The sequence below is a fragment of the Tubulanus polymorphus genome, chromosome 7 (genome assembly GCF_964204645.1).
Source record: "Tubulanus polymorphus chromosome 7, tnTubPoly1.2, whole genome shotgun sequence".
Classification (NCBI taxonomy): domain Eukaryota; kingdom Metazoa; phylum Nemertea; class Palaeonemertea; order Tubulaniformes; family Tubulanidae; genus Tubulanus; species Tubulanus polymorphus.
In genome coordinates, this window is record NC_134031.1 from 1,753,787 (window position 1) to 1,778,970 (window position 25,184).

Genomic DNA, 25,184 nt, shown 5'->3' on the forward strand with positions numbered 1-25,184 from the left:
CAATACTCAATACAAATTACAATGCTCTGTTATGATTTGGTTTTATTTAATGCTAGACTCTCTTCAGAGGAGTCGTCAAATTACTTTAAGTTGTCGATATCTTTTCGGTCCTAATTTGTGTATTGACTAGAGTCTATGTCCTCATTGGTATAATTCATCAACATAGTTAATGATTGTCCCAGAGTTAAGACGACTAATCCCAAGCTATATATTCTATGTACATCATTTCTACATTTGTGTGCAACGTATCATGCATTTTTCTAGCTAAATTATTTACATTTCTAAATTTGATATAATCATTGTATTGAAATCAACAGGTATTAAATACGGTATACTACAGTATTGACTCTCCTCGTAAAACTATGTCTTTATTTTTGTATGGCTCTTATATAAAGCGAAGAAAAATATAAATTCTGATGATCATATTACAAAGAGAATCTGCTTTTGATTAATTTTGTGTTGATAGTCAACCTTGGTTAATGCACTCAGGACCAAGCAGTACAGATTAAGTGATTTATGGAGAACAGATAATCTGTAATTCTATGAATGCGGTTTATTCGATGTTTTGACTATATTCTAATAATCATCTTCGTGAATATTGTCGAAACATCAGATAAACTGCACGCTCTAGGAAACATTTTTGGACTTTGTCTTTCGTTATCATTGTGGGATTCTCTATACAAATATATTGTCTCTGGATTGTATATATATCTCATAATTTCTGTAGTATCTCATTATTCCTGAAGATGACTATTAGGATATAGTCGAAACGTTGAAATAAACTACTATCTCGAAGTTTCATTTTCGGACTTTTTATTATCATTGTGGGATTCTCTCCTCACAAATATATTCCCTACAGCTGATACTGATTTAATACTGTACAATAAGTTTTACTTAGAAATTGGAAGAATGGAAGTTTACATGACAGAAAGGTTACAGCATGCGTTCCTATTATTGTTATTTACGGATATTTTTCCTGCGTTTTTCATTAATCTTAACATTGCGGTTTTTCCGAGTTCTAGTATCTGATACATTTTTCGCAGCAGTTTTCTGTTTTTCTTTGCGTCCATTCTTTTCATGTTTATCTTCGTTCTTTTGTTCAGGTTTATGTTTCGTTTTTTCGTGTTTCTCGTGGACTATTCTCAGTTTACGATCGACGCCGTGTTCTTTCCATACGTGCTTCTTTTTAAGAATTCCATTGGGAAACAATTTGTTACAAATGGTACAAAGAACTTGTCCTTTCCCATGGGCTTTGATAACGTGATGCGTACAGTCTGACGACGACTTGAATTTCATATCACAATACCCACATTTCACTAACTTGATGTTCCGATGATCAGTTTCTTTGTAAGCACGTTTGTCTTTATGATTACTTTCTTTCGGACTTCGTTTCAAAGTCTCCAGCAGCTTGGCACGGGTCAACACTTGCGAACGGCATTTCTCCGATACGTGATCGGTCGCTGTTTCTTTATCTAAATCGCTACATTCAGAAGAAGATTTCGGACTGGTGTCGTACGACTTAGACGCCGGTTCATCGACGGCGGATCCTTCACAGTCGATACTATTGTCATCGTCATCACATCCATGAATTGTCGCCTCAGGTTTGAAATCCGTTGTATCGGAAACATCGGATTTCTCGTCTTCTTGACTAAACGCGCATTTCTTTTCATGTCTTTTCCAACGTTTTTTATCGACGAACATCTTTTCGCAAATGTTACATTTGATGCTATCTTCCGTTTCATAACGAGCGGAGGAATCGACCTCGTCGGCCGAATCCGCAGATTTCCGATCGTTATTTTTCGCGTCTGACACGGAGCTGTCCTCCTGCTCGACGTCGATATCGTGAATACTCGAATGATAATCTAACGAACTTTGACTCAAAAATCGTTTTGAACAACGCGAACATTTATGCTTCTTTTTTGATGTGACGTAGTTTTTTACTCGTTCTGCCGATCGAATTAGATCAACAAAACAATCATCGCATTGAGAACTATTTTTATCATCTGAATAAACATTTTTCTTTTCAACAGTTGTAACATTTTCCTCGTGAAGCATTTCATTTTCCCCTTCTTGTGTATTTGTCGCTTTCCCCGCAATATTTCTAGAACGCGCTTGAGACCTCATGAATCTACCATGCGGCGATTCAAAAACCGCATCAACTTTTGTTTCTGATTTCAGATCTATCTCTTTCTCCGCGATCCTATGCAAACGCACCTGCAAACTCATAATTTTCGGTTCAACTTTAGTTTCTATTTTGGAATCTTTTGCTTTTTCCGCGGCAATCTTTCGCGAACGAGCTTTAGAACTCATAAATTTACGACGTGGCGATTTAACGAACGGTTTCACTTTAGTTTCCACTGTCGGTTTCGAATCGACTCCTCTTTGGATCTTTAGTAAGCGTTCGGCCAAATCCGAGTATTTGCGAACCCGCAAACTCTTGCATTCACGATGTGGCGATTTAACAACCGCATCAAGTTTTGTTTCTGTATTTAGATCTTTCTCTTTCTCTGGTACCCTATGCAATCTCACCTGCAAACTCATAATTTTCGATTCATCTTTCGTATCCATTTCGGAATCTTTTGTTTGTTCTACAGCAATCTTTCGCGAACGAGCTTTAGAACTCATAAATTTACGACGTTGCGATTTAACAAATGGTTCCACTTTAGTTTTTGGTTTCGGTTCCCCTTCATCATCGACAATCCTTTGTAAGCTTTCCTGCAAATTCATGTATTCACGAAGTGGTGATTTAATAATCGGTTCCAGTTTAGTTTCCGTAGTGATTTCACCGTTTATTTCATATTGCGGAAGCACGGAGTTCGTACAGTCGTTAGATCTCTCACTCAAAACGTCACTAGTCGTCATTTTCGAATTCTTCAAACCGACACAAGATGAAGACCTTTTCAACGACTTCACGTTCACGCCCGGATTACTATCTCCTACGTCGTATATCTTTCGTTTACTACCGATTTCTGGAGAACTTACGGAGACATTGGATTTGTTTGAATCACGCGCGCGGCAGTCAGTGCTCTCGAGAGCAGCATCGTCTTCAGTAATTCCGACATCATCAATATTTCGATCGTCTTCAGAAGTTCCATCTACCGATGTTCTAGTTTCGTTTCTGTGTCCACTGCTGTCACTCGGTCGGTTTTTACAAATTTCGGGTTGATCTATCGACGCCCAGGATTCGTATAAACTTTCGCAACTCTTGCGAATATGCGTATTCCGGCTTTCCGGCGTCGATTTCTTTTCTTGAACATCGATGTTAATTTCTGATTTTTGGTCGCACTCGGCTGATGATAAAACAAAATACCAGAGTTAGGTTTAAAAATGGGAAATTCGGATATTTTTCCGATTCGGCTATATTCTTGTTAACGTTATTTTACCAATATAATTAAAGAAATAAAATTTCACAAGGGTTAGAAAAATGGACTAAATTTTTTAAATCCAAAACCACAGGGGCTCGTATCAGAGTTGTAGGTAATGTAAAAATGATAATCTGTTAATCCAATGTATGAAGTATTTTATATATACTATATACATTGGATTAACAGATTATCATTTTTACATTACCTACAACTCGGATACAAGCCCCTGTGTCCAAAACCAGCTTTTGAGCGTCTCCACGAAAACTAGCTCAGAAATAGAATTACCACCAAGACGCCGTTGGGCGATTTGATTGAATAAATCATCTTCCAATCGCTCGAAATAATCTCTTAACCGATCTTCCAACGTGGCGGCCATCTTCTTCATTCAATCAACGTTCAGCTGCTCCAGCATTCGCTAATGACAATTGTCCCATCTTTAAAATCAAAACAGCATTTTTTTTATATTCGCAGGCGGATCAGCGAGAGAGACTCATACTTTGAGTGCTGCTCCTATCAGCTGGGCTTATAATAGTATGTGGTTTATGAAAATATCCGATTGCTAAACTAAACCACAGACTGTGGTGGTTACTGATAGTAATACTGATCAGTCTGAGTATAGTGTGAACATACCAGATGTTGTTACAGTCCCCTATAATAATGGGGACCTTGGCTAGATACACTTGATTAGTTTGTGTAGTAATGTCCATCAGAGCAGGGACAACAACAGATCAAAGGGCCTAAGTTTGGTTAATTTCATAATCGATGATTAGAATTAGATTGAATAGTAGTAGATCATTAACCGATTAAGGCTAAGCCATTATTGGGAATATGGTCACGGACAAGAACCGTAATGAGTTAATAGGCCTAATTTACGCACGTGTTTGTTTGAATATTTACGAGTTGCTTACATAGTCAAATACATACCGTAATTTATGCGGCAGTAGAGTAACCTTCTCTTGAAAACAATAAAACCATAAAATAAAAAATATTGATTATAGATGGCTTGACGGCCTTGAAAATCATCCCGGATTCTGTGATTCTATAACCGAACATAATAGGGTAGCTCCGAGCTACGAGCAATCATCTCGAGCTACTAACATGCCACAACTGGAATCTAACGGTCTACCTGGTTCCTACTAACATCGACTTCAAAAGCAGATCCCACATAAATAAAGTTTTACCGTTGGTATTCATTTAAAACAAACTAGTGCTTGAGTACTGCATGCTATTTGACCGGAACCCGACCCCCTTTCGAAGGGTTTGCCCTCCGGGCCTTTAAGTTGGTCCATTGAAATAAAAAGAATATATTTACCACCGGAATATTGAATTTCCCTATTACGTACAATACGGACAACTGAAGTGCCTAATTCTAATAAACTATGATACGATAAATCCTTCCTAAATCAAGAGTTTAAAAGACATTTAACATTTTTCCGCCAACTCTTGCTTATTAATCAATTAGTAAATTAAAGCATGAAATAAATGATTCTCGTTTCACCAAAAATCTTAACTAGATCGGTCAGACTGACCGGTTCTTGAAAACAATTTTACACATATATGTGTGCTGTTATATTTGATACAAGGATTAATCCCCGGTTATTGGATTGGTAAACCTGTATGGATGCTGACTGGAGGATGATTAGGTTCGTACCCCCGCGGCTCTCGACTTAGAGGCGATTGTTAGGAAATCGGGCACTATCGTTTGATTCCTATATTTCATTACCTGGCTACGAATAACGCACCCAAGAATAAAGAAACGGAGTCAGTTCAGGGAAATCCTTTTTGGTGGCAGCAGTCTATGATTTTGATATTGTCGAACATGGCCACACGTAGCTAAATTGAAATGAAGTCAGTCCAGGAAATTCCAATAAATGGCGGGCGATCTATGATTCTGAGCATCAACAGGAACGGACCAGTTACGGAACCGATCTAAATGTGACTGATTCTGATGAAATATCCAGTGTTCACTCTTTTCCTTCCTGTCGCGTTATAGTCATTTACTGTATTTGAAACTATTTTATCTGCGATATTTCTAGCTAAATTATATTTGCAATGTAAAGTTCTACGGAAAACTTTTACATCGGCAATTTGATTTATAAACCGTCTATTCACATGTCCGTCCTTTTGTGCTGTTATTTCATTTAATTCAATTTAATCGGAAATTTCAGTTCAGTTCAGGCTCTTGTTGAATGCGACAGCAAATCCCATTTAGAGAAAATGAACAAGATAAATTGGTAAATCAATGATTTATTATAACACAATACTAAGATATCGTATAACATTTAATCTCTATCCAGGTGTTATTTCTCAATTGGTTCAGACAACATTGTCAACTTCGGGCCTATTTTCAGAAGCTCCATCGATTCTTATCATCTTTAATCCAAACGCAGCCACGCGCGCGCTATGAATTATTCTCGATGCCCGATTGATGAACTACAAGTTTACAATCACTACGTCGTAGTTTATGGTATCGGTACAATCTGTATTTTGGGTATATGTTTGAACATTTTTGGAATTTTCGTTCTTCAAAAAATGACGGAAAGCGGGCAGGCTATTTATCTGCTCATACTGCTGTCGATAGCCGATACGGTCTATCTTTTAAACACATTTCTCGATAGACCATTGCGTCGACTTATTTTCCAAATGATCAATGGAGATGAAGTGTTTCGTCGACCGGATTACGGCATGTTTCCAATCTGGAACTGGCTCCGAGTTGCGGGCTACAAGTCAACGGTGAACATTCGTAATTGGATGGTAGTTCTATCGGCGGTTGTTCGGTGCTTGCACGTTTTATTGCCGTTCTGGTCCAGACGAAACGTCGGTAGAAAGTTTGTTAATTTAAGTATAGCGATAATTGTGATCGTATCGGCGGGGATTTATATCGATCGTTATTTCGGTGGTCGTATTATCCCGATTAAATGTCCGGGAGATTCTTCGTCGTCGAGCGCGACTTATCTTAAATTCGAGAAAGATAAATCAATGGACCTGAGCTCGACGGTGATTTATTTGATAGTTACAGTTAACGCGCCGATGATAATTCTCATGTTGGCAAACACGATTTTGCTGTGGTCGATCAGTCGTTCTATAAAAAATAGAAAATCCATGGCGTCATCGACGCCGAAAACGGAAACGAATGCCAACACAAAAGCTACACAACTAGTGATCATAGCTACAGTTATTTATCTCGTCTGCGAATCACCGACAATTATTTCCAGAATTTTCAACTATTTTGTTAAATATAAAATCACACCGACGATGTGGAAAATGTTCGTCGTTTTAAACAATTTGACTCCAATCGATTCAGCGATTAATTTTATCATTTATACGATCGCGAGTAGAAGTTTCAGAAAAACTGCGCGCACGACGCTGTTTGGTGGCAAATAATTAGTAATGTTGTGAAATGAGTGGCGGTGGTCGGGTACCTGGTACCGTATCACTGAAATAACGATCTGACCTACACTGTTTTCACTATTTTTCTTATAAATTGTACACGAAAATGGTTTGACACATCTAAGAATGAAGACTGAACTTCTTGAAATCAAAATGATGCAGAATAATTCGCACGGAAACAACCAAAACTAATTCACATTTTGAAGAATCATTTCAGAACAAATTACAACGAATTGAGACGATTTCTCAGGTCATGAAATATGTTACCCTCGATATCTGAGGTGAAATATATTTGCGCCATTCAAACAAATGTTATAAACGCTTACCGAATATTGCAATACTGATTTCTGGGGTATGAAGAGAAGGTCTTTATGTTTAGAACAAGATACGGTTTTGTATGCTCAGGTTGTATGTTGGAGGCCGCCATTTTCCTATGCAGGTTCAGGTCACACCAGTGGACACAATGACCACAAACATCATAATGTTCGGCCAGATTCGCGCATCGCGCTAGTCAGTGTCAATAATTAACAGGATTGATTGGTCTATCCTTTCGTTATATTTGAAATGGTTGCGTCTGTTGATAAATTCAAGGCAGCTAAATTTCCATACGTTTATTATCTGAATGGTATTTTGAACGATCTCGGGAAAATCGGGCCAGTACTCGATCAAAATGTCTTGGATTGGATTTTTCCGGTGCAGATGAGGCTGGATCTGTCTTTAATTGTTAACACGAATCAGAATCGAAATTTACAATTCTGATTTACGATTTCGGTTTCAAAGAATAGAAGTACATGTAACATCAAAAGATCATCCGGCTCGCGATATGTGGACTTCGTGAATCAAACCTGTTTCGTTATAAATCTCGGTTGTGTTTGAGCTGTCACCGCATTCAGTGCATTTCCATGAATATAACCCCGTAAAATAAAATAAACTGGAACTTAGTGACAAAAATTGTACAAAGGTTGCGTTCCGTTTTTTCTTGACCTGTCAAGCTATCAATATAGGTAACGGTAGATGGCCTAGACCAATGTTTATACAGAAAGGTTATCCAGAGGATATTCACAGTTTATGAACATGGCACTATAGATCAAGATGTGTACGAGTATGTGTACGACACAGTTTGTAAGATGCACGAAGACAAAGAATCTAATCGTTTGGAATCTGTGGTAGTTATTTTTGCTGGTTTTGCATCCGCTTTCATCATCGGCGGTAGTTATGTCGATGGTATTCTGGTAGCGGAATGGATGGGATATTTTCACCGGGGAAGCAATGAAACAGCCTGGCTGGGTACAGTTATAGTAGGAATTAGTCTCTGCGGAGGTACGAACCTATTTCATCTATAAGTGCTAGCATTTTTACCGTGAATATCTACAATCTATTCATCGATATTAAATGGATCGACCTTATTTAGAGGTTATCAGGTCATCAAGCCAAAAGTAGATTATCTAGACTATTGTAGAGTTAATGAAAATTTTAAATTTCAGCTCCCATTTGCAACTTGTCGGTCAAAAGATTTGGTTTCCGCAAAGTTTTCTTCTTTGCCTCCACGGTCAACGCAACTGCAATTGCCATGACGGCATTTGCACGCGATTTCTACGTAGCTATAGCTCTTCGGGTACTCGCCGGTAAACACTCTGATAAATGATTATTTCTACACAATCCACCAACCTACTAGGTTCAATCGAAAATCGTATTAAATTTGGAATTTTTCGATCATTATGAAAAAGGATTCTATTTCAGGATGTGGTTTTGCAGTTTTGATGAATTCTTTGCCTCCATATTTGTTATGCCGATTTCCGAATCACTCGGCGGTGGTTCAAGCTTTTCGCGGTGTTGGTGGATCGGGAGGAACCTTCGTTTTCCCGTTCATTATCAACTACTGTTTGAATGAGTACGGATGGCGAGGATGCTGTTTGATTATCGGTGGTATCGCATTTCAACAATGCGCTCTCGGACTGGCGTTTCGTTGCTGGTCCAATGATGAACTACCGCCTCCAGAATCGCGCACAAAACCAAATGAAAACGAAACACGCCGTCTTCATCAACTAGAACTTTTTAAACGGAAAACATTTGTAGCATTTGTTTTACATTCTTTTATGTTAAACTTGTCAGTGTCTGCGATCTACGTGCACATCGTATCAGGATCTAAAATTCTACTCGAAATATCAACAGAACAAGCGAGATTTACGTTTTCCGCGATGGCTATAGCGCTGCTTGTCGGGCGATTTGTCTTCTCGATGATGACCAAACATCCGAAGATTGACGCATTCACCCTCTATATAATTCTCAACGCGTTACTCGCAACTCAAGTCGGCGTTATGCCATTTCTGAAGGGCTATACAGCGGCTCTAGCGGCCAGTGCTTCTATCGGTGTCTTCTTGTCCGCATACGGTTGTCTATATGAACTGGTTCTTTTAAAGCTATTTGGAAGTGAATACTTGTTCATGTCGTTTTCTTATAGTATGTTTTTTGGCGGGATCGGATATCTACTTGGTGCACCTGGTGCAGGTAAGGCTATACTCGTTACCCTTCGCAAATTTATTTACGTATCATGAATTGTAATTCATAAATTGTTTTCAATATGCTTTCATTTCTAGATATTTCGTATTTCAACAGGTTGGTTATACGACAAAACGGGAATGTACGCCTATTCGTTTTACTACTGCGCTGGAATGCAGATTTTAAGTGTTGCGATACTGATTCCTGGATGGATGAAATATCATTGTTTTACTCGGCGGCGGAATGAACCTGACGATAATCAGCAGACAGTGGATTCTACGAATTTATTATAACGATTATTAGTTAATAACTTATGACTTTGATCACGATTTTCTTTTTGTAAAAAGTAATTATTAAATTAATAGCTGGTCTGTTAAGTTATGTATCCCCCTCCCAGAGCACCAGAATCGTGCAGAGTCCGCCGGGTATGTACTGTGTCACATCTCATTGCCGGTATCATCATCCTTTCTGAACCTTCTCCATTGAAAATCATTCCTACTGTACAGGAAGTTATCGAAGCCGGAAAAAATGTATGGACAACGATAACTCATATTCTCTATACACATCCTTGCCAGCAAAGTTGCGCGGCTTTGCGATTTGTCGTTTGGCGCCGAAGTCGTAAACTAGAGGCAACCCGCAGTCGACTGACCCAGTCCTGACAAACGAGGCTATAAGTTACCTCACATCGGATATGGTAAAACCACCGCGATGTAATTCGAATATTCTCGGAGCCACCCTTGTCGATTGTAGTAGCGGCGCCACCTCGCGGAGAATCCTTGTAACTGTGCAAATATTGACAGCTGACAATCATGTGATTGGATTGTGACCAAATAAAAATAGACATTTTATTGCCAAATATTTCGGTTTTCTATAAATCAACAATATACATCGATATCATAAAGAGACGAACCAGCAGGATGAATGCATCGTGGGGGGTAATATTACTCCTGACAGTTGTAGCTACGGCTTCGGTAAGCATTATTCTATGCAAAATTCAACAACGTCAACTAAAAAATAAACATCTTTTTTCTTTCGTTTTCACATTTGTTTTGATATTTCAGGTAAACTCACTCGGCAGCAGTGACGTCACTGGTGATGATGATTTTTTTGACACGAATGACATAAAGAAAGTTCATGTTGTTTTTATGAATCATCTCGGTAAATATTACTTAGAAAACCAGTGACAGTCCAACGTCCAGACTATTTACCACCAGAAACCACCCTTCATGCTATTACCAGTAAAAAACCACCCTACTATAGTCTGTGCCAAACCATCTTTCCTTAGTGTGAATACCAGACGTTGATACAGTTCCCTACGACAGACTAATATTAGAATCTTTCCTCAGCCTGTGGAACTACAACAGGTCCTTCAGACAACCTGGAGCCACCCTTCACACCACCTGCTGTCATCTCAGATAATCTTCAATTTAGAAAAAGATCCGAGGTCTGAAGATCATTTTGACAAGAATTGCTGCTTTCATTTGCCATTTCTGCTGTTATATGTTAAATTGTGTTTATTTCTATTTCAGATGTTGGTTATTCAGTTCCCGGTGGAATCGGTTTCGCAGCTCAAGTCGTTAATGAATATTTCACTAATTATTTCAAGTTAGCGATGAAATTATCCGAACAGCTTAGAACTGAAGGTTTCGTCGAGCATTTCATCTATACGACTCACCCGTGGTTGGTTAGCTTCTATTTGAATTGCCCACCGGGTTTGATCTGGGCCGGTGTTTTAATAAAGGTAATGTCAGCTCATGGCTTCTATTTAATGATTATATAACTGAAATAAACAAATTCAACTGGCGCGGCTCCAGTTGGTTCTGAGCGCCTCGGCCTCGGACTGTCTGCATCTTGTACCCCCTTACTGGGTGGCCATTTACCTTGAGATCAGGGAATTATCTTTTCTTTAAGTAATTCAGGAAATAGTCAAGGAATTTTGTTTAGAAAAAATACCAGGAAATGTCAGTGAAACTTGTTGAGAAAGTTACCGTCTATGACCTAGAGATCAAGTCAATGAAAACATGCATGACAGGGAATAGTCGGGGGAAAAGCATACATTAAAGTGGCCTGCACCCTGTCCTCAATAGCTGTCTACAGCTTCGATTGGATATACCTCGTCTAAAACTCTTCATATAGATAGATAGATATTTATTTTTCGTAAACCGTACATACAATATAATTGATAATCGATACTATTATTATTTTTTTTTCTCATAAATGCATGATGTAGGTTCCGAGGGATACAGTGCGAGCCGAAAGGCTGTACTTAGAAAATTAAGGCACTGAAACCCTGTGCATAGTGCATTATTGGTGCAATTGTGAACAAAAGAGATATAGTAATAATAATAATGATAATAATATTAGTAATGATAATAGTTATGATAACATTAATAATAAGAATAACTACATGAATAATAATAATCATAAAAATCATAGTACAAATTATAGTGACAGTATTCAGGACAGTGATAACAGTAATAATGTATTTCGTATTGTGTTTACAGTGTCCGAACGCGACTGAGATCTCGACGTTCAAGGCAGCTGTTAAACGAGGTGATATCACGTGGCATGCCGGTCCGATGAATATGCAGTTTGAAAATGCTAACGAGTTATTCGTGCAGTTCGGGTTGAATATGAGTAAACAGCTCGACGAGGAATTCGGAATAAAACGTCAAATACGAGTTGTCAGTCAACGCGACGTTCCAGGTTCGTTACTCAATATACAACTATATACAACTACTTATTACAACGTTAGACATTATGATCACAACTTTTCGCTTTTCGATTTTTGCTTTGGTTTTATATTCTTTCACTGATTAGGCTAAAATAGAATGATACCTTGTTTCTCCTAATCGGCCGGGTCATTTTGTAAGCTACAATGAAATAGGAAATCAGTTCATTTCTTAAGCAGCCGGGTCTTTTATGTTTAGCGTAATAGTGATTTTAAAATGTTCAGGGGTTAGATAGGCGGCCAGGTCAACATTTAAAGAAACAAGGTATCAATTCATGCCTTAGTTTGCTCAACAGTAGTGTTTACTGTAGAGCAGGGGCCAGTTGCACAGTCGTGACTTAAGTCCAAACGTGATCTTAAATCTTAAGACTGGTCTTAAGTCGTTAGATTGGCTATAGAACTAAGTTGGTTTCAGATTGGTCTTAAGTCATGACTATGCAACCGGCCCCAGAGTCCTTGTGTTTAGTGTAGAGTAGCTTTAGAACTTCAGATATTGTGCTTTAGCTTAATGTGGTATAATTGTATTAGGTTTGACTGGAACTACCGTGCCGATATTCGCGAGGAATGGAATCGAAGCTCTGTCAGTCGGAATGAATCCGACCTGTCCACCTGTACAATTTGCCGGCACATCCCCGTTTCTGTGGAAATACGACGGACATGAGGTCATGGCTGTCATACACAAAGGTGATGTTATTAATAATCTTTCTATTCAGGTTTGACGGTCGGTATGGTACCGAATCTGGTTGAAAATGGCGTGCAGGCGATCTCGGTGGGTATGAATCCGGGCTGCCCGCCGACCGTATTCGCTGGAACATCTCCGTTTATTTGGAAATACGGAGACCAAGAAATAATCGCGGCTATTCACAAAGGTGACAGTATCATACTGCATACTCATACCTCACTACTCGAATCCTTCAATAAGGACCTGAATTATCAACATTTGAAGATTTTTACCAAAATCTTTATATTTTGGATAAGTCCTATGTAGTACAAAGTGATTCCTTATTAGCAGGGGATCCACAGATTCAAGACAATAAAACTGTTGACATCTTTCTCAAGTTTTGACATTTTCTCCTCGAAAAATCCAATAGAACCCTGAATAGAATGAGGAATTATTGTTGGAGCAATCAAGGATTCAGACAGGAGCATGTGTTGCAGTTTTAGTAGAACTGACTGTTATGTATTTCAGGTGGATATCCTCAACCCGCTGGTAAATACCCATCACAACCTGGTGGAATCAGTGTGAAAGATTGTCATTATCTGAAAGGATTTTCTGAAGCTTTGTGTTTCGCATTCAGAGTTGATAACACCGGACCTCCCGTAAACGTTGCTGTAAGTGAACGTGTGATCAGTTCTAAATCCTGAACATTTTATTATCTTATTTCAGCCACTTTGGATCCGTTTTGAAAATTTGTTTTATGATAATGATGAATAATGATAATATCGTAATTATTTATTGATTATACATTATATATTGATTATACATTATACACGTATATTGATAATATATTATATCTGAAGAACGCTTTACATACAGAACAATCTCACAACAATTTAATCCAGATAAGATTGACACACTCAGTAGATATGAAATTGTGTTTAGTAAATCCCATGCTAATAAGAAATCTGCACTTTTGTATGCTTTATATGTTATGACATGAATATTCGAAATACATTACGTGTATTGGTGTTCCCCATGATGAAATCGTGGCTGCTGAAGTAGAGAGGCTGTCGATCCCCCCAAAAAATATAGAAAATTTAAGCTTGATTTACTGTAGGGGCCTGATCTTCTATTTTTGACAGTAGCTCAATATATTTCAAATCAAAGCAATCATCAGCTTTGATAGAATACTAAAATCCACTCTGCTAAAGGCAGCGGATATTGTATAAGGGGTGGCTGATTCTCAAAGGGGTGGATGTAAAAATGAAAAGGTGGCCGCCCCTTTAAAACCTGTTGTGGAGAACACAGTGTATAAGAATATATGAGGTGAACAATAGATGGCAGTACTGTTAATTCTATGTAATGAATATGAGAAATATAATATTGTAGGATGTTTTACATTACTACGAGATTCTCCGAGCTGAATTCCGTCAAGCGAAACTCGTCGCGTCGACGTTCGATAATTTCTTCGAGGCGTTGCTTCCGTTTAAATCGAAACTGCCGGTAGCGACGCAGGAGATCGGCGACACGTGGATTCAGGGCATCGCGAGCGATCCGAAAAAACTCGCCGAATACCGAGCTGTGATGAGAGTGTTGGATAATTGTATTAACACAGGTAGATATATATATATCACCATTCCAGTTCCCCTCAACTGAACCTGGGGCTAAGATAGCCGGTTCAAATTCGAGGTTACTTTCTTCCCAATTAAGGATGGAGAAAGTAGAGAGGAATCTTCAAGCACAACACTGCCGCCGCCTGGATTCGAATCCATGAACACTGGATTGATGAGAAACCAGTACATGAAAGCCTAATGGCTTGAACCACTCAGCCACTGTACCTTACTGAGAGTAGATCCTCAACTTTGATAACCAATTCCTGGCCAGTTTTACCCACACCTTGTTTTTTAAGTCAAAACTCTTGAATTTATTCTAGAAATCGCTGTTCATCATCAATGATTCAATAGTAAAGATACCTATTAGATTCATTAATAATTCTGTTTCACTCCCCTTGTTCTGTTAGCGCTCTTCGCATACAAAACATGCTCACATCAAGGTCAAACAAACAACAGCTCACGTGTGTTCAGATGAAAGTCAGTTTGATGTAATATTTATTGCAGGAATGTGTTTGAGTAGCGATCCGATAATTCGAAACGCAGTACGGTTTCTGATTAAACCCGGTGAGCACACGTACGGTTTATCGAGCGTCGCTGACTACAAGAATTACCAGAATGCAGCGTTTGAGAAAGTTCGCACGGGTACGTTCTGAGTCTCTGTTTATCACTGCAGTTCTCTCTAGCAGATGGTTTTAGTGCCAAAAAAAAACTCCCAATAGACTCCTCATCTTGATCCGAAGCCGGACTATAAAATTTTATCCCTTCGATGGACGTATTGAGATCTATCTTCTGGAACCAAGTTTGTTACTTTTAGAAGATATTTCTCTGGTGAGAGACAATGGTACATTGACAAATGAAACAAGTCAATGAGTTCACTCTCTCCAGATATAGAACTTTTTACAATAGATTTTAATTGTTTAGTGCAATGAATACGCCTAGTAGTTGATAAATGATAATTATGAGCCCGAGACTAATATAGTGCTAAATCCAGCCAGGCAACTCTATGACACAAGTTGTTTCCTATTGATAAATGATATAACAGAAAGGGTGATGATAATAAAAAGGCATTTTTTCATTCTAGTCTCTTTGATGTTTTGGAATTTATATATTTTCATTGTTTTGATTAGGTGTGAACTATCAGCACTGTCAGACCGCGTGGTACGAACAGAGAGAAATGCTGTATACAGGAATTAAACTACTTCAAGGTCATCCAGTTTACCCCTCAGTAGTAGATGAACTCAGACGCTTGGACGCTAGCCTGCCGGATCTTACCGGTAATTTAAATATTGAAATATTTCAGATATTGTTCTAAATTTGATGTGATAGTTGTAGTATAAATAGAATAATGGACTGCACTGCACTCGGTAGCGTTTGAACTGATGTAAATATTGAGTTGAAAATCAAGAAGTTTGAAGGTTTTTCCAAATAAATCTTAGTAAAACTTGAGCAATAAGTTAACCGAGTTGACCAGTACTGGTTAAGGAGTCTATTTTTGTTACGCATAATGTTAAATTGTTTGATTATTTACAGATTATCGAAGGGTCTCGGATATTTCTACATTCAAATGTCCGAGTGGATTAATCCTGGGATTCAACGCACGTGATGGTTCTATTAATAGAATGCTCGACCCGATCAACAAAGTAAGCAATTTCGTAACAAATGGCAGAATTTTCTGAATTCAAATTAATCTTTGCCTTAATCAGTGCCGGTTCACTTGGGTTTGGCTCTAAATCAGTGCATTAACGTTTTTGTTTTTTGATTAGGTAAATTGGGCGTCAGATGAACACAAATTGATGAAGTTTGTTTATAAAACGTACAACGAGACCGATTTTGTTTATATGAGGGCGCATTACGATCTGGGCACGTGGGATCCTGGGTACGGTAAACCGAATTCAACATTGAACGCTCATCCTGAAAGTCGTCTGTGGTACAGTCATGTTACAGATGCCTACATCAATATCTGTAAGTGCCGCAGATTCACCGATGCTTTCGATATACCGGTACGTTGTATCCTCAAAATTGATAAAATTTCGTGTATTATTTCAGATGAACCGTGTAATGTGATAATCAGATCAGAGATGGATTTGGAATGGACGTACAGTTATTACGGAGCTCCTAAAGCTATTTGGACGCGTTATAATGCTTTGAAAACTGGAGGTGAGTATTGTCTGATTGATGGAACTCATTCATCGAGATCCAATTCCGCAGTTCTGAACCTAATTCCGCAGTCTTGGACCTAGTTTCACAGTTTTGAGCCCAGTTCCATAGTTCTGAGCCTAGTTGCACAGACTTGGATTTAGTTCCGCAGTTCTGAGCCCAGTTCACAGTTCTGAACCAAGTTCCACAGTACTGGATCTAGTTCCACTCATCTGGATTCAGTTCCACAGTTTCTGAAACCGGTCTCACAATACTATATTCAGTTTGATCCATTGCTCTTGAGAATTTAATTCAAGTATTTAAACTCGAATCAATGGAACTGAATCCTGAGAGATTAAAATCTGATAATTACAACCGAAATGTTATTAAAGTTGTTATTCATATCGTAGAGTTGGAAGTGGAATACATATTTGAGGATAAAACCCCGACTCGTTTAGCTGAGAGTTTATTCGTCGAAGTAAATCCGGCTCCGCAGACAAATCATCGCTGGTCAATTACCAAACTAGGATCGATCATTGACCCAATGAACGTCATGTTAAACGGAAGTCAATTACAACACGGTAAATAATTTAGATGAAAGAGAATTTTATTGATTTAGTTCATGGTTGACAATAATTGGGGGGTCAAATGAGAGAGGTGCAGTAGCTGACTGTAACTGGGGGTCTAGTTAGAGAGGTGCAGTGGCTGAGTGTAACTGGGGGTCTAGTGATGCATGGCTTCAAATCCTACTGTAGTTTCTCGATGGAAGGTCTTCTTCTGGTCCGTCTCAACTTAATCAGAAAAAGAAATCTCGCACCTGCTAATAATGCCCTGTGTGGTGGGTGCTCTGCGGGTTGATTTGAAAAAATCCTCAAACATGCTACAACGAAACCTTGTTACAAGAAACTTCTGCGGTCGACAAAATACATTCGTTGTAACTGATAGTTCGGAATTGTGCTATTAGGGACGAAATTTGAATTTTGTGATAATGGATGAATTGTGATTTCTGAGGTGGTTGTAACGAGGTTCCGCTGTAATGATAGCCTCCTCGGTCGAGGGATGTAAAAAATAAAAGTGTAAAATTGCTGTATTTTCAGCCACTGATCGCGGAGTCGCCTACACCGACACAAAGCAGACCGGAATTTATATAGAAACGTTAGATTTATCTATAGTTTCACCGATTACTACTCAACAGAACGCGACGTCGATTCCGGCACCACTCTGGCCGATTAAAGATCTCACCGGAATGGCGTTCAATTTCTACAATAACGTGTGGAATACAAACTATATATTCTGGTATCCGTATCGTTATCAGGACGCCAGTTTCAAGGCGAGATTTCTCGTGTCATTCCGTCAGCCGAAATCCTGGCCGAAACGACGACGACAATCCAAACCGCAATCACGTAAAAATCATTCCGATAATAACGATTCCGTCCTGCGTTGGGTTTCGTTGAAGAAAGCGAAGTCTGTCGTCGGCGCGTAAAACCGTGAGCGAGTTGGATCACGGCACATCCAAATTTCTCATCCAAGTTTTACGGTAAATTTTCTTTCTCGATCAAATTGAATTGTATAGAATGTTGTCACTTCGTCTTTTTAAGAGAAATTAATTGAATTTGCGGCAGGAAATATTCAAGAATATTTTGAATTGTTAATATTATTTTGGTTCTGAACCGATACAAGTGACATATAATGTAATGTTAAGGAGATGTTATACGTATAATGTACACAAGTAGTGATTATAAATTATTTATGTAATTGCTGTGTTTCATAGATAAAGTAGATCTCATTTCATCCAGATTAATTTGATCCCGATTTCATTATTATTTACACTCCATCTTTACATATGATGAATACGATGTTTTATCTGGATTTTTTTGGGTCCCAAATCATCTGAAATAAGTGAGTTCTACGGTTTGAATGTATTAATATTGATATTCACGACTCAGCACCGCAGTTTGATTCGCATCTTTTATATATTTTTTGTAATAATTCTTGAATAAGTTATAAATGTCAACTTATCAATAGTAAAAGTGAAATATTCTTGTTCTAACTTGTAAGTTTGCATAATAAATCGATGTATACTCAGTTTGATGTTCATTTGTTTCTTTTCAAGGATATTTTCGCGACATTGATCAGCTAGCTGCATGGATATTCCTTAAAACTCTGTGATATGTGTTTCATTCCCAAGAAGGAACTAAAGGATGGTCTCCGCTCTTATTGCCTGCGACATGTGACATGTCTCAATTCAAGTTATTCACAAATTTTATCTTGTAATGAATGGCATGTCTCCAATGGCAAGCAAACAAACTATGGTATCATGTGCAAGATTCCATTTTAGTGTTTCAAACAATTTTTGAATTGAGTTTCAGATTGGAGTAAAAGGATTCGACGTTGGTTAGAGGCCGGGTGTATAAACTTCATCAAAGTGGACTTGTATACCATTCAAATTTGAGAAATTAAGACACATTTATTTATTAGATGTTTTGAGTGAATTTGTGCGTCTTATGATAATTTTCACTTGAAGACAAAATTCATCCATGACATTGATTTACGGGCCCAAAACGTAGATCACATCCCGGGTCTGCTTCGCGTAGAAACCTTCGGAAATGAGAAGAAATCCAAAACAAACTGAAGAATGGTTGATGTAGTGTTTTAAATATAGAAAATTTTAATGTCCCACAAACCGTACACAATAACCAGTATTTTCACCCCTGATATTTAACAAAAAAAGAATCGAGATATTATTCTGAATACATTCTTCTTCTCGCGAGCCGCAACTGATAATGTGATCATTCACAATCTACTTTCCGTAACAGCTGACGGCGTGGAAGAAGCAGTCTCTGATGTAGTCGCGTTTGCGGTTCATCGTTTTGATGTAGTTCTCGCTTGCTCCGCGTTCCTTCATGCTCTCGATGGCGGCTTCGATCAATCTGACGAGAAGTTTGCCGGTAAATTGCCGTTCCGATTCACTCAATCCAGTCTGAAAATAGGAGAATCAACGACTCGTTTTACAGAAGCGAACATGATTACATACGTATCTTACTCTCAACGTCTTTGATAGCGCTATGGACCCTAAAACGACTGGTTTTTTAACCGACTCAAAATCGTAGATCTACAACCAAGATCTATCGTCCAAAAACGATTACGCAGTATTTTCGTCGAAACTCATTGAAAACTAATTTGGATCGGCGGCGGACTTTTCATCGGTAAACACACGACCTGGACCTACTGGACATTAAGAGTTCATTTTTAATGAGAACTCTGAGTCAAATTTTAACTCAGAGAACTGTGGAATCGGGCCCTGATGCATAAATGGACGAACGTCTATTACATTACTGACCAACAACTTGGCGTGTTCATAGATAACCAAGCGTTTCCCAGATCACCGATTCAAATCCAGGCCCGTGTTCCCGGTTTTTGGGACAATAGATGGTTGGCCCTTTGTCGCAAAATGCATCCAGTATATATGTACCTGTAAAAACCTCTAGATACCGAAATGAAAAAAAAAATTGATTTTTGTATAACCTCATCTTTTTTGTTCAATTGGTCTGCATACCATAATACACGAAATAAGAAACATCGTTTATTTCTATATTCAACAGAAGGACAGGGACCAGTTGCTCAAAGGTTGTGGTAATAAACCGGTGGATAAATACCACAGTAACCATGAATATTTAATTGTCATCATGTCAACTAAACACTGGTTAGCTCTAACCAACTTTTGAGTAACTGATCCCAGAAATGTAAGACGGAAGTCTCGAAATGAGCGAGGAACTAATGTAATGCGACAGTCAATTGAAAAGGAATCCACAAAAATTCTGATGTTGATTTTCGGGAATGCCCTTCATTGCTTTGTAATGGGGAAACTGATCGGTCAGAGGTGATACAAAGTCCATCATCTCAATTGAATATCTCGTTGCCTTGGGCCGAACACTCAATGCAAAATTATTGGCTAGAATAGATTTCGCACCAATTCTAACTGATTCTTTTCTTCATTGTTTTAGAAATATCCGTTGTTATAATAACAGAAACTCGTATGAATATTTGCGGCGTTGATTAACGTCTGGTATTTCGTTATCTCCGGTAAAAACTGATTCAATTCTAATATTCGGTGGATTATTAGCTGAACGTACCGTGGGGGTATTTAATTGATCGCTAGCTGACTTTAACCCTGGGTTATCAACGCTTTTGAAGTACTGTGTCTATGTAATTATCGTCTTATATTTCATATACTGAATTATGAATAATGAATTATATATTTCACGTATTTTGACAAACAGATACGAAGAGAAACGAGGCTATTGATAGAAAAATTCATTGCAAAAATATGTCATTTCGCTTTAAAGCATTACCTTTGGGGTTCTATAATTATATAACGTGCGAGATAATGATTTTCTAAAAGGCACCTCGAAAAAACAACCATGAAATCGTTGGACCACACGTGACAAATGCCACTAATGACCATCCACCCACGAAAAATCGGTGGATTAGGAAAAATGTACGTTATTGTTACGCGTGGTGACAGTGGTGACTATGCGTCTGTATATAGATCTAATTTCATACAACCAAACCTAATTACGCGCTAAGATTGCGATTTTATTTCACCACGGAATAGATGGCCGTCGAGGAATGATTATAGCGAATTCTTCTTTGAACGAAAAAGTCGAAGTAGCCCCCGGCAGGTGACTAATTAGATGGTGGTAATTGGAGTAAAATCGTTATTGTATACTGACAGAAATATCGCCACGGAAAAACTTGCTAAAGTTGTACAGCTTAATTTCATAAGTTGCTACAAGGTAGTGCTGCAGGAATCTCCTCGAGTCTCAACCAAATCGATGCGACGCAAAGGAATTTAATTTCCATAGATTTTTCAAAGGTTATACACGATAAAGAACAATATGACGCCGCCAGGAGGCATTTCGTTCAGTTCTTCCTGAAATATACCGATGTAGTTTTGCAGGTTGTCTGGCAAAGGATCGAATGTTTGCGTCAAAAAGTCTCGATTGCTATGATCGAAGAACCTGCCAACGGATCAAATGTCAAAACGCTTGCCTGGGAAAAGTCTATTTTCGGTGATCGTTTAACGCAGAAACATAGTTCATAGAAGTAATTAACCCACTGTAGCGCGCACGACAAGGAAACGGTTTTCCTTTCACCGGTGAAGGAAAGACCAGAAAACACCACACAGAAAAAAAACGCATTTCGCCATCGAAAAAAGTCTTGCTTGCTCGATTTGGTCGAACCGTTCTGACTGCGTGTGTGTTGGGCCGTTGCGACACTTTTCCCTTTGATATTGAAACCTTTGAAACCCCAAACAACGCACGTTAAAGACTGAGAGCGCCCTCCACAAAAGAAAATCCACCGTGACATAAACGTGAAATCGAAAACTTATTTCCACCTTCGAAACCCTACTCTAGGGATAATTGAAACTTACATCGCGCTTGAGCCTCGATGATCGTCTGTTGAATGATTAGATCGGGTTAAATGAATTGAGACTGTCAAACGACAAGCGGTCGAATTTATTAACGCAATAAAATGCACAGATATCGAATTGTCAATTTTCGAAGACAGATCGGGCCTCACTCGCAACACAAAACCATTAGAACCAGACAACTTGTGTAACTCGAAACTAAACATAACTCATCATTTTTATCTGGGCAACTGTAACGAATTTTATTCGATCTACATTTCCTGCCCTAATCAATACCGAATTTAATGGAGCTGTGTTATATACAGCACGTGTTGTAGTAATAACGAGATAGAATACATTAACCGTTACATTCAAGTCGCATATTGTTAATAGTCGCGGAGCACTTAGAGAAATTATTCATTTTATAGAAATCAATGATCTGACGAAATTGAAGTGGTAATTTTTTCACATTCATTTTTTTCAGCTGATGTTCTCTGTTTCTGAGCTCTATTTCGGTGTATGTATACAGATGCCTCTCGAGGCTTGTCAGTAGCGAGGGAGACAAATGATGTCTGATGTTTCCGCGGGTCAGGGTGCTCTCCCGCGGGGGTCATAGCGCGTGCGATTATACTATAACCGTGTGGATGAATATATCATCAAGTCCTACTCTAGCCAGGGGCCAGCCTCGCTTGCCAGGTTTCGGTTGCCTCCCGTCGAAGCTCACCAATGTGACGTGTGTACTTCGGCGAGAAGCAACCGGGGATGACCAGTGGAGATGACCAGGGGTCGGTGAGATGGTGGGTTGACGATTTATTAATCACTGGTCAAGACACCGCGAATATACAACGAACGCCAACGGCAGGTTAATATCTCGATGACATCCAGAGCTTTTCTTGACCTTCTAGTGATTAGAACGGTGTTCTCACGTCGGGTTGTGGTTTGCGCGTCTCACCGATTGAGTGACATTAGCAGATGCAACGCATAAAGACAGATTAAGAGAGATTTATTGCTATGGCAAAGATTCGTACTATTCGTCTTTTGGGACCCTAATGGACCTGCCAACTGAAAGTGGTGCGCTTTCCATTCTATTTCTCTGACCAGCGTCGTATGAGGATGAAATTCTGTTTCAAAGCTGAATCACATTGCACGTTTACAGAGTGGTAGCATATTAAGTTTAAAGTCAATGCAATGTATCTAAATTTTCTACATTTCCCATCATTCTGAATCGCATGGTGCGGCAGAAAACCCGTTATCGCTGCTTTGCGGCTATATTTATATAATATGTATATTTATCTTAAAGAATCGAAACATGTACCTAGAAATATACGTAATTATCTTTTAACAGAATTAGCCGCCAGAAAAATAGCCACAATGCACAACTGCGCAGCAGACGTGTTCGCGCATAAAACCGTTAAACGCTTTTGCTTCGGTTTAAATTTCAAATTTCGATCGGAAAGTGCACGAAGCCCGGATCCGATTAAAAGATAATGATCGATTAGAATATTAGAATTTCTCAAGACGACGAATACTCGATGTTTTGTTTATTCGGAAAGAGGAGAAGAGTATCAGACGAAACGCGAACGTCTAAAAGTAGAAAATTGCACAAATCTATTATGAAGCTACTTCACCGAATGAACGCGATATAAGCCTTAGTAAGGAGCATCTTGGAGATGTCGTAGATCTTAGAGAAATCGAAATATCAAAATAGAATTCATTTGTTAATCTAATTTGCCTTCAGGTCGTAAACAGGGATCACTTTAGAATTGATAAATTCGAGATCGTTCGCTCAAAAATGATTTTTTGATGAATTTAAGATTCCTTTTGGAAAAAAAACTCGCAAAAAATCCACAATGATAGTGATGTGATGAAGTAACGAATAATGAGAGATTAAAAGTATGGTCCCCGGGCAGGTGTTTATAAATGGGTATCAATTTACTGTAGTTGCGAAGCCTCACTAATCTCTCACTCCTTCGTGATATAATCAGAAAACTGTGGCGCTTTTAGCGCCTTGCCGCCGCGCATGAAGGTTTTAAGCTTTTAAAAAACTGTCTAAATCTTCGTTGTTGATCTAATTGAGAATACGAAGCCTTTGCGACAGCGCGGGAATATTATATATATATATATATATAAAGACGACAACGCTAAAAACCTTGCGCTTAACTCCATTCAGAAATGCGACCACCTTAGGACCCATGTTGCACCGTCGCGACTCTAAATTTAGAAAATGGTCTTGGATCTTAGAACTAGTTTAGGTTGTTAGCAGGTTACACTGCTCAATTGGGTCTGGGTTTAGCTGTTGATGTGGAATTAGTTTACTTCTAGTTCAGCGGATGAATTTCGACAGAAAACGCAAAGCGATTTTCTCTTTTGGGAGTTTCAGTTGGCCTTGACCTTTGGTTTGAAACTTCTTCGATTCTTCTTCACAGTCGACTTGTTTCGCGTCGATCTCACCCAACAGACGATTGAATATCACTTAAACAGAAACAGCTCTTAGCGAAAGTATATCATTCATCAACTGATTTTACCCGGCAGTAAAATTGCCACCTTAAAGCGGATTTTACAAAGACCAAACAAAACCTGCCACGTAGCCACAATTCTCGATTAATTACGAGTTGAAAGCTCGCTTGATTCTGGTTGTTAACGAGGCAGCATCGTTGAGTTATTTATCACGTAACAATAGCAGGGACTTTAATAGTTATTAATAAGTCTATTTATCACCTAATCATGTGGTATTTTACTGCCGTTATGAGATGAGTCAGTGAAGGGAAGGCACACAGACCACTGTCACGCTTCGTTGAACAACGAATCTCGACGCGTAAATACACGACTTTAGTTCATCCGTCACGATTCGTCGTCAATAAAGTTCAAAACTTGATCTTTATCATTCGTAATTCGTTTATGAAAAACGCGAGCGGTAAAATGTGAAAGATGAAAATATAACGAAGACCTCGAACGCCTTCGCGTTTGCGCCTGGATAATTATAGAATCTTGAAAAGGAAATGATTGAGTTATTTGAGTCCTTAGAGTGCACTGTTTGGTTTAAAGATCCATGACTATTTTTGCAAAAGGATCCTCAACAACGAATGCGATGAAGATATTCCATTTTAGAATATTCTCTTGAATATTCTTAAAATGTTGTCTTCTGTTTTTAGATAAAATTGGCTATAGAACCACGGTGGGATTAGACTGGTCTGAATTGTAATCTGCACTGGCTCCAGATGAGCTTCTATTCTACACGATTAAAATGAAGGGATGGAGGAGGGGTGTGGGTGTAAATCACGCGAGTGCTCGGTTTAATATTCGATCGTCACTCGGGCCGTTACGACTTCCAGAGGGAATTTAAAAAGTTTAGGTTCCTTTTTCTGGGTTCTATCACTGT

At 38.7% G+C, this 25,184-nt stretch overlaps 2 protein-coding genes across 4 annotated transcripts; one reads left to right on the top strand and one right to left on the bottom strand.

The window, feature by feature from the left end:
• Positions 1–714: 714 nt before the first annotated feature.
• Positions 715–4,397, bottom strand: LOC141908016 (uncharacterized). Its single transcript, XM_074797782.1, has 3 exons — positions 4,290–4,397; positions 3,651–3,799; positions 715–3,290 (listed from the first exon to the last, which is right to left on the bottom strand). The coding sequence occupies exons 2-3, from the start codon at positions 3,748–3,750 to the stop codon at positions 958–960; spliced, it is 2,433 nt and encodes an 810-aa protein (XP_074653883.1). The 5' UTR covers positions 3,751–3,799; positions 4,290–4,397; the 3' UTR covers positions 715–957.
• A 5,650-nt stretch (positions 4,398–10,047) lies between these two features.
• LOC141908702 (uncharacterized) lies at positions 10,048–18,470 on the top strand. 3 transcript variants are annotated; one of them, XM_074798854.1, is made up of 14 exons: positions 10,048–10,225; positions 10,316–10,412; positions 10,784–10,995; positions 11,759–11,960; positions 12,514–12,669; positions 13,175–13,317; positions 14,036–14,261; positions 14,764–14,901; positions 15,387–15,533; positions 15,790–15,899; positions 16,023–16,221; positions 16,306–16,416; positions 16,806–16,976; positions 17,493–18,470. In XM_074798854.1, exons 1-14 carry the CDS (start codon positions 10,172–10,174, stop codon positions 17,876–17,878), a joined length of 2,352 nt encoding a protein of 783 aa, XP_074654955.1. In that variant the 5' UTR covers positions 10,048–10,171; the 3' UTR covers positions 17,879–18,470. The 3 variants fall into 3 exon arrangements, with proteins under 3 accessions (XP_074654955.1, XP_074654954.1, XP_074654956.1); XM_074798853.1 differs by lacking the exon at positions 12,514–12,669 and adding an exon at positions 12,699–12,854; XM_074798855.1 differs by lacking the exons at positions 10,048–10,225; positions 10,316–10,412; positions 12,514–12,669 and adding exons at positions 10,679–10,698; positions 12,699–12,854.
• Positions 18,471–25,184: the final 6,714 nt, after the last annotated feature.

Excerpts from the sequence above, each read along its gene's own strand:
- LOC141908016 (XM_074797782.1), bottom strand. The coding sequence starts at position 3,750 with ATGAAGAAGATGGCCGCCACGTTGGAAGATCGGTTAAGAGATTATTTC. Across the intron at positions 3,291-3,650 it reads CGCCCAACGGCGTCTTGGTG|CCGAGTGCGACCAAAAATCA; the intron begins GTAATTCTATTT and ends TTTTATCATCAG.
- LOC141908702 (XM_074798854.1), top strand. The coding sequence starts at position 10,172 with ATGAATGCATCGTGGGGGGTAATATTACTCCTGACAGTTGTAGCTACG. Across the intron at positions 15,900-16,022 it reads TGCTCGACCCGATCAACAAA|GTAAATTGGGCGTCAGATGA; the intron begins GTAAGCAATTTC and ends TTTTTTGATTAG. Across the intron at positions 16,222-16,305 it reads AGATGCCTACATCAATATCT|ATGAACCGTGTAATGTGATA; the intron begins GTAAGTGCCGCA and ends GTATTATTTCAG.